We start from the raw sequence: 15,575 nt of genomic DNA, 5'->3' as shown, positions 1-15,575 counted from the left end.
ACACCTTTTGAGGGCTTAATTCATTCCCTTCATGTCCATGCTGACTCAACCCTACAAAATAAAGAAGGATGAATTTGTACAAACTTTGAATAATGAAAATGAACGGTGTATTGAGGATATTGCATAAAGTGTACTTCATACCAACATATGCAGTACGTCAATATAAAAACAATCTAGAACAAAGATAAAAAAGAGGGAAACACTGCATATATAGGTACAGACTACTATTTGATAGACATATTTGAGTCAATTATAGACGGAGCATTAGTCTGCTCAAAAAATCCACAGTGTACTCCCCCTTAGTTAATAATTTGTGAGCGCACTCCAGCTCAATTGAAAATGAGCGGCGCTCATTTTTCAGTCGTATATGGATTTGACAAATTGAGAGGTCTTTTTGATTGCAATTAAATTTAATATATATTGCAAGCTCAAGTGTGCTGTACGATTTGGTACAACTATTTATTATTATTTGCCATAACTTATAATAATTCAATTTAATGGTTTTATTGAGTTAATAATTTTTATTTGCCATTTAGTGTATCTTGGGCATACAAAGTTTGGGAACTCCTGTCTTAGGGGGCATGTATTTACGAGGTTTTGTGCACTCTCATCCATTTAATCCCAATAATTAGCTTGAACTTGAACAAAGGGCTCTCAAGTTTTTGAAGTTATGCTTGATTGAGATTTTGAGATCTTATGTCAATTTATTACATAAATATATAAGAAAATCGTACTTCAGTTGGAAAAATTTGTTAACAAAAATTAAAAATGTATTTTCACAAAGGAAGGAGCTGAGAGAACCAATATCTGAGTCTTCTTAGAGTGGCCAGCTACATGAGAGGCAAACTCGTCAACAGAAACAGCATAGAGCGGCATCTGCATTGAAAAAAGATTCTTTCTTATGTTGAGACATAACTTTAACAGTCTATTCTTGCAACCTTTATGTTATCATTTAAAATTTTTGATGTTATCTCATAAGAGGAAGAAGCAAAAAAAAGTAATAAAAACTTAAATAAATGAGCGAAAATTTGAGCGTCATTTTGTGTTGGCGAACCACATATCTATGCATTAAACATGAAGTTTCGACATTCAAAATAATATTAGGTATATTTATTACGGGTATATTGTTGTATGTACATACTTATGTAACTGTCAATCAATTTATGAAGCCATGTTAAACTTAATTTTTAGTGATGTATTTTGCTTCCAATATATGTATCCGCAGGAAGTCGACTGTAGGGGCCATACCTACCCACCACCCCCAAAAAATGAATAACTTTGGATTTTTGAAATTTTTTTCCGAAAAAAACCCTAACCCCCCCCCGTCCGCCCCTCCAGAAAAAAAAATATATATAGTCCTGCGGGTGTTCTGATCATGGTGTTGAAAGTGTGGTCTAGAATAACAGTATCATTAAAACAATTAAGCTACTCACAAATTATTATGGTTTGTATTGGAATAACTATTAATACATTTTTATAGGTTTAATATTGTCCTACAATTTACCAATACTTCATTATAATGCTTGTGCCTTTGTTCTAAGCAACTTGGTGGAGCATAACCAGGGGGTCTGCAGGGGGGGGGTCTGTATCCTACCCTTACTAAAGGAATTTTTGAAAAATTACCGTTTTGAAAGGCAAAAATTTAATTAATAGGCAAGGGATTTTTCAAAGGTCATTCGATCACATTTTGAAGTGGAGCAAACATTTCAAAAAAGGAAAAAAACACAGACCCCCCACCCCTTTATAAAAAAAAAAATTATATATATATTAATAATCCTGCATACACCAAAGATAACGACTTCCGAAATATTTTGACGTTAGGGCGTCCTTTTATTGGCTTTGGAACTGCATTGGTCTCACCTTAATTATACCCTACATTGCAAAGTCACAGGGATTAAGATCAGCATATCTGGAAGGCCAAAAATTGCTCAAAATTGGCTTTCCACCATTCTTGCTCTTCATTGGCTGTGTGGGCTGGAGGCCCCATTCCATATTTCTGACATGGGTATCCAAAATCTCTACACGCAATACTCTTAGTTTTAACGAGATTACAATTAATGGGACTATAATTCTAGATTAATCTGTCTATTATTTGATACTTATTTTGATAGGGCTGTAGTGTATTGGATTGGACTCAAATTTGGTCCCGTCCTGTCCATGTAATCGGTCCTTCAAAAATAGACCCATGTTTTAAAGTTGATTATTTTCACATAGGACATATACCATAAGCATTAGTGGCAATGCCTTTTTGACTATTTCCTTAAAAACTGACTTCATGTTGTACTAATGGATGAACTTTTACCTAAAAACAAACGAACCTGTATTTGATTGAAATAACAAAAAGTTCTCCAATTAAACATTTTAAAAGTAATTGATATGAATCCATTAATAGATACAAAAAATAGCATTTAATAATTTTGTGAAAGTAATATATATATATTGGCTTGGTAGTTTCAGAAAAATATTTGATACTTAATATCCAATAGCCGATATTTAGGATGAAAATCATATGACCAAATTGCTCTATGGGATGCCTTTTACGTTTGATTCGGACAGATCGTAAATATTTAGGACGAGCCATACATAAAGAAAGATAGAGTGACTAAGTGAAGAAAAAGGGAGAATAAGACATTGAAGAAAAACGTATTTTATACTCAGTTGTCCCAGGTAGGATGCCTTATGTTATGTTTTATTACAACGAGTTAAAGTTTTAAAGCAAATAAAAAGAAAGAGAATAATCCTTTTAGAGGTTTAATATATAACATGGATCCCACAAACAGTTAGTTATCCAAATCTACACGACAACAGTGTCTTTAATCAGTCTATATTTCTTAATGTGACAAAAGATAAAAATTTTGATATCGATGCATGACTATATTTTATTGACATCAATATTACAAAACTTGGTGAATATTATTTATTTTGAGTCTTATTTATATTTATAATTTGTCAAAAACTGACAAGTTACACTTTTGCCCTATGCTCGTTTGGCATATAATATACGTGGACTCGAGAAATGGATTTAGAAATGCATCAATAATGTTATATTTTTAGTAATAACCAAAAATAATATTTACAAAACATGTAGACAAAGTTTTGGGAAAACTTTTTTCACTCAATATGACCACATTCATTATATCAATAACAACCTTTACACGTCGCCTGAAGGCCGCGCAGGAGTTGATGACAAACTTCTCTCTCAAGTTGTTTTATGTTGCCACCATGAAAGATTTTAGTGAGTCCACATTTGGGTGTGAGGTACTGTAGATTTCCTTCTTCAAAGTGCCCCATATTGAAAAGTCCAGTGGGGGCCATATCTGTTTGGGCCAGAATCGAGCTATGTTATCTTCACACACCTTTTGTCACTTGGCAGAAGTGTGAGAGGGGGAGTTTTCCTATGTCCAAACATATTTATCCTCAGGTTAGTTGGTCTTCAGCAAGATGGTGTACCTAATCACCTTATAGTAAGCCTCCTGGCTGATTTCTTGTCCAACTTCGAAAAAGAGCGGCTGCATCTTTTTTTTATCAAATGCCACAACGCCAAGGACAATTATTTGGGCAAGATATTTGATGTGGTAATCCCCTTGGACCTCTTCTTTTGTTTCCACAAATCAATGGACGTTCCGGTGGTTGTGGAATTGATCCACTGTGAAAATCTTGTTATCTGAGAAAATTTTCACAATTGACCTATTTGCCTTGATCCATTTGAGGATTTTCTTGCACCTCTCGAGCCTCTTGTCAGAAGGTGGCGTGCGGTACTTGTGATAGAAACTAATCCCAAGTTGTACTTTAGAGCCCTCCAGATGGTCTTTGGTGGACTTAGTGGGATCCTCCTTTATATTCTTCTCAAAAATTCACAAGAACTTCGTATCCCTCTTTAAATTATGCCCTCCACTTTCTGACATCCTTCTACATTCTTTTCATGTTCGTAAACTTCATTAAATCAACTCCAGCATCTAGAAAATCTGAGATGCACTACCTTTTGGCTTGTTGCTTGCTCATGGGGATGAAATTAATAAATTATAATTGCAGTTTGTTTATGTAAAAAAGAACGGCAGAAACAGAATATCAAAAATAGTCACTAAACTTTTTCCTAATAATGATAAAATAAACATCAATTTCCAGTCCACGTTTTGCTGCCTTACCCTGTATATATATATATATATATGACAATGCAAAGAATTTATAGGAGGATAGATACATCATGCTAAAGTAAAGATTAATACCTCTAAATGAAAATAAATGCAGTTAATTTTATTTACACATGATTATACAATCTGTAAATTCTTGGAGCTATCTATAAGGAATTAAGGCTTAGAGGCTATTTGAATGCTATGCAGAGATAATAACTATAAATAGTTCAAAACAAATGCACATACTAAAGTAATTGGAGTTTTCTTCAGAAAACTTTAAGACTTTGAAGGGGTTATTAAGATTATGATTATGTATATAGTTACATATGGAAGTAATTACCGAATTCCATTCTCTAAATTATGTGAGTAAAAATACTTTATTATACCTAGATAAAAGTGATAAGACTCGGTCCAAGACTGTTTTTTTTTTTTTCGGTTCGGTCCTTTGGGATTTTGTCTACACCAATTTGGAACGATATTTCGTTCTAGACAGACTGCAATTTCAATCGTGGATCGATTAATTTGATCTCAATATATATGGTCCAATTATTTCCGTCTCAATCTTTGGACCGATTTTCTCTGCACTCCTGATTTATGAAGTATACAAATATGATTCATGCAACGCATTTAACGACGTTTGAGGTTATTTTGCAGTATTATATGTATGCAAGATCGATTTATGCTTAGGGACCCATTTAGTCTGAGCTTATTTAAAAGAAAAAAGTAGTTAATCCTGCTAAAAATCCTAATAATCTCAAACCGGTCTCCAATTTTTTAAGTGAACCCCAACACTAGCAATAATCCACCTAAATCATTTCATTCTCTAAATGATAAAAAGGGATAAACATAATATTATATAACTAGATAATATACACATACAGGGGAGTCCACATGATTTTTTTTTGGCAATAGTGGCTAACTCAGAAATTTGAAGACTTAGTCAATGAACAAAAAAAAAATGAGGAATGAAGAAAACTTGAACTAAGCTATATTATTAGGGCATGTTTGTTCTTTCGAGGCCGTTTGAAGCGTGATATAAAAATCAAAGGATTTCGAATTGACTAAAAGATAAAGTAGACTGAAAAATTGACAACTTAATGCAAGTGACCTCTTATAGTAGGTTTCCTATTTTCTAAGAACTTTAAATTCGAAAATTGTATATGACCGCTTTCTGCAGTGACATGCTTAAATAAGGGAGTCCGTTAGACCAGGTTAACTTTTTCTATGTTATTACGTAAGTAAGGAGGCTTTATTATCTTTTGTAAGGAACGCAATTTAGTGGATTTGTATGCAGATAATCTCAGCTTCATGGTGGAGTTAAATCCATGAGTTTAACTGGTGAAGGCGAATGTTTGCATCAAATTACTTATTTATAATTTGTGTTTGGAATTTAAAACTCCTTGCTACATGACTATTTGCTTTGCACATTGCCCTTAAGAAGAAAAAAAATAAATAAAAGGGTAATTATCTAACTTTATAATTTTAGGGCAGTTTTGTATAATCCTATGTAAATGCAAATACTGGTTCTAATACCATTTTAGTATATAACCGTTTTAAATGTGTCAGTACCCAGATATTAATAAAGTTCCAGTATACTAAATAACACTGTATACAATAAATAAACTAGAATGGACTCTCGGTATAGCGCAAAACCTCCGCTTAAAATCAAATGGAGTTATGTATTTCAATTTGTTCAAAAAGTATTATTTTTTATTTTGTGTTACTATGATCTCCCATAATTTTGTTGCCTTTTACTGTGACCATATATAATCTTCGTGCCAAGTTTGATAGATCGGTAACTATTGTCGTAATCCTGGTGAATAGTAAACAAACTAACTAAATAATAAAGGCAAAAACATAATCTCCATTCAACTTCGTTTACTCTTTTATATGTTCGAACCAATTTTTGACTAATAACATTGTGTGTTGATTTCAAATGTGTGCTTATATTTTATTTACAATCATCCAATACTTAGAAAATGCAATTCAAAGGTAAACAAATATTCCAAAATGCCATATCAAAAAATCTTGAAAACAGATTTGATACGAAAAAACTAATTAGGGATTCGTACTTAGTGCGTCAAGTACATTTTGAATAGAATATGCAATTTGAAAGATTGTGTAATCTAATCAATCTTTTCGCGGATTCAAAGTGAATTTGCATTAGTTGTAGTAAGAGGAAATGCTGTAGGTTATGTTTTATGATATCAAAATGCATATATATGTATTATGTAGATTCTATCAGTTCTTTTAATTCAAGCCTAAGCTATATATAACACATAATATGTGTGTAAAAATATGATAAAATTGAATAAAACAATGAAAGATTCTTTTAACATGTTCACATTAGCATATATTTTGATTAGGAAATTGAAGCAAAGGCTATGCCTTTACTCCAATTTCCTTGATAAAATAAGTGTAATAGTAAGTACAGTGTACATAAATGCTGTGACTTGTACAATTTGCTACTAAAAAAATGAGACTACGCATTTTAAATGATAAATTTACAGTGATGGGGGTAATACATAATTTGATATTCTTTGGATGATTTATATATTAATGGTATGTATAATTTTTGACTATTTTGAATGAAAATTACTGATTAATAAAATATTATACAGTTTAAACGCTCACAGTTATACTAGATACTCGTTGACATATAATCATACATTTGTGACTGCTAAAGATTACAATTTAAAGAAAACATCACTTATTAGCTGGTAATTAGAATGACTGACGTTGTAACCAAATATGGCCTTATGAGCAGTGCCGGAGTGGTACAATTTTCACAGGAAAGGCATTTTGTAAATATTGACGTCCCTGCACTACATATTTACTATGGTCTATTTTAATTTAGGGTCTTTTTTTAAAAGGCCCCTTCTTTTTATTATACTTATCTTTAAAAAAAATATGGATGACTTTTTTTTATTCAACAGTATTTATTTAGCAAGAAGACATTTTTTAAGAAAAATAATTCTCGTTTGATAACTTTTTTTAGAATTGGCTCCCTATGAAATACTCCTCTGGGACTGTTGACCCCCTGTCACTGATTATATGATATCCCGTTACCTTTATTATATCTTGCAACTTTTCTTACAAAAAGAAACAGAAAAAGGGTCAGAATCAGTTGGAAGTTAGTCAATACTTTGGAATTCTAGAATCATTATTCAATAATTTTTGGGATCTAATTCAAATTCAACCAATCAACGTTCAGAAGACTGATTAGAGCAAAAAAAGAAAAAAACATTGACACTTGATAATTACAGAATTATTTTTTGTCTTACTGAGGTAACAACACCCTTTGGTATTTGGAAGAAATCGTAACTTGTACAAAACAGTAAATACTTTTACATCAATAAAAGGAAGGTCCTATCCCAATAATAGTATGTACTCATGGTGTCAAATTTCCTAATGTTTATCCATTAAGGATGGCTGAAACTCTTATCAAATAACATTTTATCATCTGAGAGCTATTTACCAACTCTTATAGGATGTAGCTTTAGGTCATTTACTGGCATGATGGAAGTAAAATGTAAACACAAACGTTATACCTAAGTAGTAGTGTGTTATTTAGGACTGAAGACTGGAGTCCTTGCAGTACAGTCTGCTCCGGTTTAGTCTCTGTCCACTCCAATAAGGTCCTAAAACTTATAAAGTTTGATTTCTGATAACATTACTGAACTTTATTTATTTATTTTTAAATCAGTTCTAGTACTGACTGTCCAATGATTGGTTCCAAGACTGATAGGACTGGTCCTAAGACTTGAATAGACCAAATAAATAAGGACAAAATTCTCCTTCTGAAATTCCAAATATACATTCAGCATACATAATAGTGCTAAGACTTGGTCTTTTTTCCTCCAGATCGGTGTTAAGTTATTTTATTACATCGATTTGGATCAATATTTCGGTGGAACTTTTATTTGGTACCTGTCCAGAGCGAACTTCTTGAAATGACCGATTTATTTCTCTCCACTAAAAATCACCACGCTTCTCAGACCGGTCTAAGACTCTCAGACCTAAGCCCAACACTAGTTCATACATCAATGTATTAGTCTGGAAATCCATTCACTCTATGTACATTGTACAATATATTTTAAGAAGAGACTAGTAGACATGATTCCATTTTGAACAACAATCCCTTGCTTGGAAATGATAGACCAAGCAACAAAATCATCTTTCAAAAGGTCACTAACTGAGTCAAGGACGTACTTCCGTATTTTTTATGTATACAAATAGGGAGATTGACAATAGGGGTGGTGATACATATACATGTGGTGTGTCAACATAAAAAAACTTGAACAAAAATGAAACAAAGGAGAAAATCAACATTTCTTTTCCATTCCTATTTACGAGTTTGTTCAAATAGTAAGGGGACTTTATATTTTTAGGGAACAATATTTATTTATTCATCAATACTTATAGAATACACTTGTGCCAACGCTTTTTCCAATCCTCGAAGCAATTTTTGATATACATTGAGCTCTTCATAGGTTTTTCCCGTTTTGAATACAAGAAAAATCACAGGGGGCCAAATCCGGTGAATATGGTGGCTGGGGCTTGATTGTGGTTTTGTTTTTTGGCCAAAAAATCTCGACGATTCTTTTGGTCAAAAATTAAGCAGTTTGGGAACAAACTTCACAGACACTCGTTTCATGTCCAAAATGTTTTTAAAAAAATTATTGGATGAGCCAACCGATAGGTATATATCCTCAGCAACATCTCTGATGATGATTTGACGTGCTTAGGCGTCCAGAGTGAGGCTTGTCATTCACATCTTTCGGTCATCTTGGAAGAGTTTGTAACACTGTATACACATTTTTTTTTTACTCAGAACGGTTTCCCCATATGTCATTGTCAACATTTCAAGTATTTAAGCACAATTAATTTCATTTTTTACACGAAATTTGATGCAAATTTTTTTATCCCTGTTTTTCAATAGCCAAAAAATCGCCGAACACGCAAAATACTTCTAATTGTTATGCCTCTCAAAAAAAAAAAACACATTATATATGTGAAGTAGTTAATATATGTTTGTAGCGAGTGTACTAACATAAAAAATCGATCATACTAATTTACCATGCCCGTGAAATTTGAAAAGTCACCTTACTTTTTGAGCACACTTCGTACATACAGTCAAATATTTCAAATACATATTTGAGTCAATTATAGAGGCTTGATGCTCAAATTTGTGGGATGAATTAAGATACCAAAGAATATTAACTTTATTTTTGGATTTATATTTGATGTAAGTGACTTATATTAGCCTGATATGGCTTTTCAAATTAAAACTATGTATTTTTAATTCTTTTATTGTAAGGATCAATCATTCTAGCTAGCATTTGTATTGACGGCAATACATGTAAATTCTTTCATACAGGATACCATTCCAAATAATATTATATTTTGTAAATCAGCCAATAGAAGGGTATCAAATCATAGTTTTGCGTATCCCTATCATGGTTAAAACAATAAATACATAACTATTCCTGGATAGTTTACAATCATCAAAACTTTGTTTTTACTTAATTGGAATTTACAATGCGGGGAATTGAACCTCAGCTTAACCATCTATGGATATGTAACTTCCTTTTAATGTATAATATAATATGTGGCCCGTCAACACAAAACCTAGAATTAAGTATGGATTACATTTTTATCTTGAAACAAACAAATTATTAACCATTTATATCAATAAATTATACTTACTGACCCTCTGGAAGTGCTGCAAATTGCACTTAGTACATCCAAAATTGATCGTCACAATCAAAGAATGAGAAATTATTACATTTAATTTGAAAAATATCATATTAGGGCCGCTATAAGTCACTTTAATCAAATAAAAGTTCAACTCAGGGGCGTTTGCAGGATTTTTGTTTTGTTTGGGGGGAGGGCTTGGTTTTTGGAATTTTTTAAAAATTGACAAATTTACAATTTCTGTATAAAAATTTCGATAATTAACTTTTTGTGAAAAACAAATTAAATTTCAAATCTAAAAATTTAAAATAATATTTTTAACATTAAATTTATCAGAGAAAAATTTCAAAGATTCATAGTTATTCACAAAAAATAATTTTTTTTTCGAAAAGAATTCCAAAAGTTCCTAGCTATTCACATTTTTTGTATAAAATTTCGAACATCTATAGCTATTCACAGAAGATTAAATTTTTTTGGGAATTTTTTTTTTCGAATATTAGATTTTCTCATAAGAATTTAAAAAAATTCTTAATTGGAAACTATAATTCTGAAACTATAGCTAAAATTCTTGGGCATCATTACTCATCACACAAATTTGAATTCAAAGCCTCTATACTTGACTCAAATATGTCTAAGAAACAGTGGTCTGTAGGTTGTATACCTTTATGAAAATAAAAATGTAGGCTTTCTTCTTTGTTGACGCCCTTCATGTATAATATATTAATAAAATAAAGTTTCCACAGATAGAAGGTGCAAAAAATGTTCGTTCACAATTGGAAAAAGTTATGTAATATATAAAAATTTGATTAATATCTGTACATATATATATATATATATGAAGACTCATTCACACATCCATACTTGGATATATATATAATTTCCATACATATTGAAAGTAATAATGTAAGAAACCACATATTTAAATTACATAATCATAGCATAATTAGATAAAAAAGAGGTTTAACCCTTTTAACAACCTCTTACTGGAGGAACCGGTTCTTTCCTGCACGCTACAGCTTTTTGTTGTTCTTCTTCTTGTTCAAGGGGTCGGATCTTCTTCTTTTCTTATGTAACGGGATTACAATCATGTACAAGGAGATGCGATTCCTGCATGTACCTATGTATACCTCTTGTTAGGGGTATTCCTCTACATAATTAACATATTATAAATGTAATATACTACATATATACAACCAAAGCACTAAGGTAATTAAACAACTCTTCCTCATGAATAATATATATGTATGTATAATATTTTTTTTTCTATTACATGAGAGTTTGTTAGGAGTACATGAAAGTAGCCAAGCCCTGGATTTACTGTAATACGAAATGGCAACACTTACTGGTTTAATCTCTGTTGGTACGCAATGGTTGTGTAAGTTTTTTTTTGCTGGCGCGTCTGAGGGGTGGTTGATTTGATTTTTCAAGGTTGAACGAGGGGGGATCCGTGTTTTTTTTTTTTTTTAATTCAATATAATATAAATTGTTATTGTGTTTTAAATCAGTATCACATTTGGATTAAGGTCTTCAAGTAAGACACTTGAAATATTAAAAAAAAAAAAAGACTTCATTGATATCTATATTGAATATTCATTGAGGCTTTTGTTTTCCAGGATGAAAGTTTTAGCAGCTTTGGTTCTCCTAGCAGGGATTGTTCAGTTTGCTGATGCCCAAAACGGGTTTTTCAGCAATCTCTTTGGCCGATTTGGACGTCAAGGATTTAACAACAACAACAATAACAATCGTGATTGTGGAGGTTGCCCATGCAGTGGACCTAACTCTGGTCGTTATCTTGTCACTTGGCTCCTCCCTAACTGTAAAAAGTTCACTCAAGGTGAAGCCATCCAATACTGCCAACGTAACGGAATGAAGGCCATCTCCCTGGATAGCAATGCCAAGGCTGAAGAAACCTTCAGACTCCTTGCTAAAGATACTCAAAGATACTACTGGACTGGAGGAAAAGTTAACCATAGAGATCAGTCAGTGACCTGGCCCAATGGTCAAACTTCCAGAAATATTCCTTTCTGGTCCCCCACTGGCGCGTAAGTCGTATCCATAGCCCATTAAAGCCCTCTCCTATTAAATTTAACTTGTTTTTTGTAGTCGTCGTGTTCCTCAACCAGACAACCGCGAAGGAAATGAATTCTGCTTGGCTGTTTTGAACAACTTCTACAGTGATGGTATCAAATACCACGATGTATCTTGCCACCACGTCAAGCCAACCATCTGTGAAGCCTAAGTCAAAGAATATTTATATCACTTATATATTATATATACTCATTGAGATCTTTCATTTATTTGAAGGTTCATATTGAATATGTATGTATGGAAACCACTATAATATTTATATATCTATTTTATTCAAAAATATAACTGAATATTTCATATACTTACGTATGTTCCTAATGTCTAAATCCTCATTCTAAATCAACATGATATATATAGTGTATGATGTATATCAAGAGATCTCCAGTACGATATCTAAAGTTCGACTAAAGACCATACTTATTGTAAAAACTTTTTATGACTTTACTTTATGTATTATTAAGCATTCCCTTAACATCAAACAGGAAGACTATTAATACTAAAATATGAATGTGACAATATTATCGTTCATTTTGACGTTCCCAATTTTATATTCTATTATTAAAGAATATGTCAGACATAATAATCCCATTCTTAATGTCATTATCATTCAACAAAAACATATGATGTCCATTAATCTAATGATTATGTGTATTAGCATAAACAACTTTAGTCTATAACTATTCTATTTTCTAAAACATATATAAGATTCTTACACATTTTCCGCTCTGAAAAAGATTCTTTGAACTAAATGCAAAATGAATAAGCAGAGCTTGAAATATTTGAAACATAAGTTAAAGTAATCCATTGGAAAAATGTAAGGAGTGGCGTTGATAAAAAATGGTCAATTTTTGTTTGAAAAATACCAAGGGTATATATTTTTGGGGGATCCTATGCTTAGGGTTCCGTATCGTATTCCGAAGCAAATCCTATTTCATAGTTTATAGAAAAGGAACAAAAAAAAAAGCCAGTTTTTCAACTAATATAATATTTTATTTTTATTGAATTGCGTTTTCCAATTAATTGTGTGTCCTCAACCCCCTGGAATTTCTGTTTATTATAACATAACTCGTTGAGGCTATCTTGCACCTTTCTCAAAGTCTAAAAACCATTATTTAGAATGGACAACGATTATTTAAAAATATTTAAGGCTTTTCAAGATTGTTTCCTAAAGGAAGTTTTGTTAGCTTCATAATAAAAAATAAAAATGAGAAAATAATCACACAAGTTGTTGACGGTTTATATCATCACTTGAAGCACAGTAGATGAACAATAACCTTTTAAGAGGTAAACTTGAATTGAAGAAATGAATTCCTCATACGTCAGCAATCAAATTTGGATAAATAATGATTTTTTTTAAACAAGAGGAGTTAAAGATTATTCTTATTGGCTTGTTTATTTTTAATGCTTGATGATAAATACTCATATTTATAGGGATGGTATTTTAGTATAGAAAAAAAACCAATATTTTAGCGATTATAAAAGGAAAAACGGTTGTTGCGTGAGCTCTTTTTTCTATTTTTTATTCATAATTTAATAGATTCTCGTGGTGTTAACCTCTTATTCTGAATGATGACAAATCTCCACCTATGTTCGTGTAATTTGTTTTCTAATGCATACCAAAATAATCATATATTTATTTAAATATAATTATAATATTGCTAAGGGTCTTAATTAAGTAATAAGATAAGTCTTCTCCTCTCCCCTCGAATAGTATCATCCCTTGGCGCAAGGATTGTTCTAGGATTTTTTTTTTTTTTTTGGGGGAGAATATTTTTTTAAAATCTTCCGACTGACATATCTTTTTCCCGACTCTTGTATCAGGTGACTTTTTTTTATTTAAATAAAATTAAGCCTTTTCAATTTTTCAAAAATATATTCAAAGACCTTTTTGATAAATAAATTAGTGCATTTTTATTCGAATAATCTTTTTTTAAAACTTTTTTTGGTCCTTTTTTCTAGCTTGTGTCGATATTTAGTTAAATGATGTTTTTTTAAAAAGTAATATTATAATATATTTGCTAAAAAAAGTCATTTTTTGGTATTTTTTTCAAAAGGTCCTCATTAATTTTTGTATAAATGTTGCTATCTAAAGAATCCAAAAAATTCTTAGTTATATCCTATTTACAGGGTGGACTCTAAGTACTGTCAGATGAATAATCGCATATAACTTTTTTGTTTACATTATTTGACACCTAAAATTTTGTAAGAAAACTACTGGATATCATATCATTGGGGTGGATTTTTTTTTTATATTTTGCCAAATAGTTGCAGAAATTACGACTTTGAATCTGTTAGGTAAGACAGGACTGTAGAGACGGAGCACCTCCATCTAGGTTTGGAGCAATTTTAGTTCACAACCCCCTCCCCCCTTTCAAGTCTTTTTTTATATCAGTTCGATCTTTTGTACAATGTAAAGGTCCTAACGACAGATGTATCGGTATTTCAGTCCTACGGTCGTAGTTATCTTTTTATTTTCTTCACTCCTAGCTATGATTGAAGAATATAAGAGCTAACAAAATAATAAATAATAGATAAAACGTATAATAATACGTTCTAGTCACACACTTCCTCCTTTTATCTTCGGGCATTTTTTCTCTTTGAAAGAGGAATTATGATGAAACTTCAGGAACTGAAATTAAATAGTTACTCGTATGTAATGACTACGTAATTTCATTTGTTTCAGTTTCTATAAAAGACTGATAAGGACCGGTCCTAGGAATGACAAATTTTATTAGGGCCCGACTGATAGGACTGCAATCTTTTTAGTTTTTTTTAGACCGATCCAACACTACCTTGATGGGAATATTGTCCAAATTCTTAATTAGCGAGGTTTTCTGTATATCCAAATTCGAATGGGGATTTTTCGTGATCCTGTCCTCCAAAATCCATCATATTCAAAACAGACAACTAGAGGCTAAAAGCTAGGAAAATAACTATCTCACCATTTTCGCATCATAATGAACATGTTAGACGGATGGCCATCTTGTTCAAAGGTACAAATACGATCTTTTAAGTGGGAAATGGCACATGCCTGAGACATTTCTCAATGTAATCAATGTTCTTAATTTTGAGCCACCAGACCATAAATGAAATGACCATTATACAGGAACGGCTAATAGTACTCCATACCATCACTTGCTCTAATTTTTCCCTTCAAATCCTAAATGACAAATCAAATCCTCTTTTTATGAAAACCCCATCATTTTGTGATTTGAATATGACCACCACAGAAAAACTTTATCATAACTGAGAAACAATATTGAGAAGGGAGCCTCACTTCAATAAAGTAAGAAATTTATTACTTTTGCTGACTCTTTTATTCTCGTGAATGAAGGATCACCCAAAGAATGTTTTTTACAAACATTGTTAAAATTTGATCAATTATTTACAAAAAAAAAATAATTTATAAAATAAACTTCAAATATATTATTTTCTTATAAATAATTTTTATTATTAAATTTTATAGTAAAAATCAAAAAATACTTTTTTTTTTGGGGGGCGCTACAGACCTTCCAGTCCACCCACTGCGGACAGGGGTGTTATATAAGTTTAATTTTAGTTTTAAAATTATACATTATTTAGGGACCAGCCTGCCTGTATCCTGATCGTCACCTGTCATTTTGCAATGGACTTGCCTTAAAGCACTTTAACTCTTTC

General features: G+C 31.6%; 1 protein-coding gene across 2 annotated transcripts; it reads left to right on the top strand.

The window, feature by feature from the left end:
* The first annotated feature begins 11,182 nt into the window (after positions 1-11,182).
* LOC121118406 (C-type lectin BfL-1) lies at positions 11,183-12,223 on the top strand. Of its 2 annotated transcripts, none has more exons than XM_071888698.1 (3): positions 11,183-11,205; positions 11,444-11,872; positions 11,934-12,223. In XM_071888698.1, the coding sequence occupies exons 1-3, from the start codon at positions 11,198-11,200 to the stop codon at positions 12,067-12,069; spliced, it is 573 nt and encodes a 190-aa protein (XP_071744799.1). In that variant the 5' UTR covers positions 11,183-11,197; the 3' UTR covers positions 12,070-12,223. The 2 variants fall into 2 exon arrangements, with proteins under 2 accessions (XP_071744799.1, XP_040568921.1); XM_040712987.2 differs by lacking the exon at positions 11,183-11,205 and adding an exon at positions 11,245-11,361.
* The last annotated feature ends 3,352 nt before the right edge of the window (positions 12,224-15,575 follow it).

Source organism: Lepeophtheirus salmonis, chromosome 5 (genome assembly GCF_016086655.4).
Source record: "Lepeophtheirus salmonis chromosome 5, UVic_Lsal_1.4, whole genome shotgun sequence".
NCBI classification, from domain to species: Eukaryota; Metazoa; Arthropoda; class Copepoda; order Siphonostomatoida; family Caligidae; genus Lepeophtheirus; species Lepeophtheirus salmonis.
The sequence above is the reverse complement of the archived record's forward strand: the minus strand, read 5'-3'. Positions and strand labels throughout refer to the sequence as shown.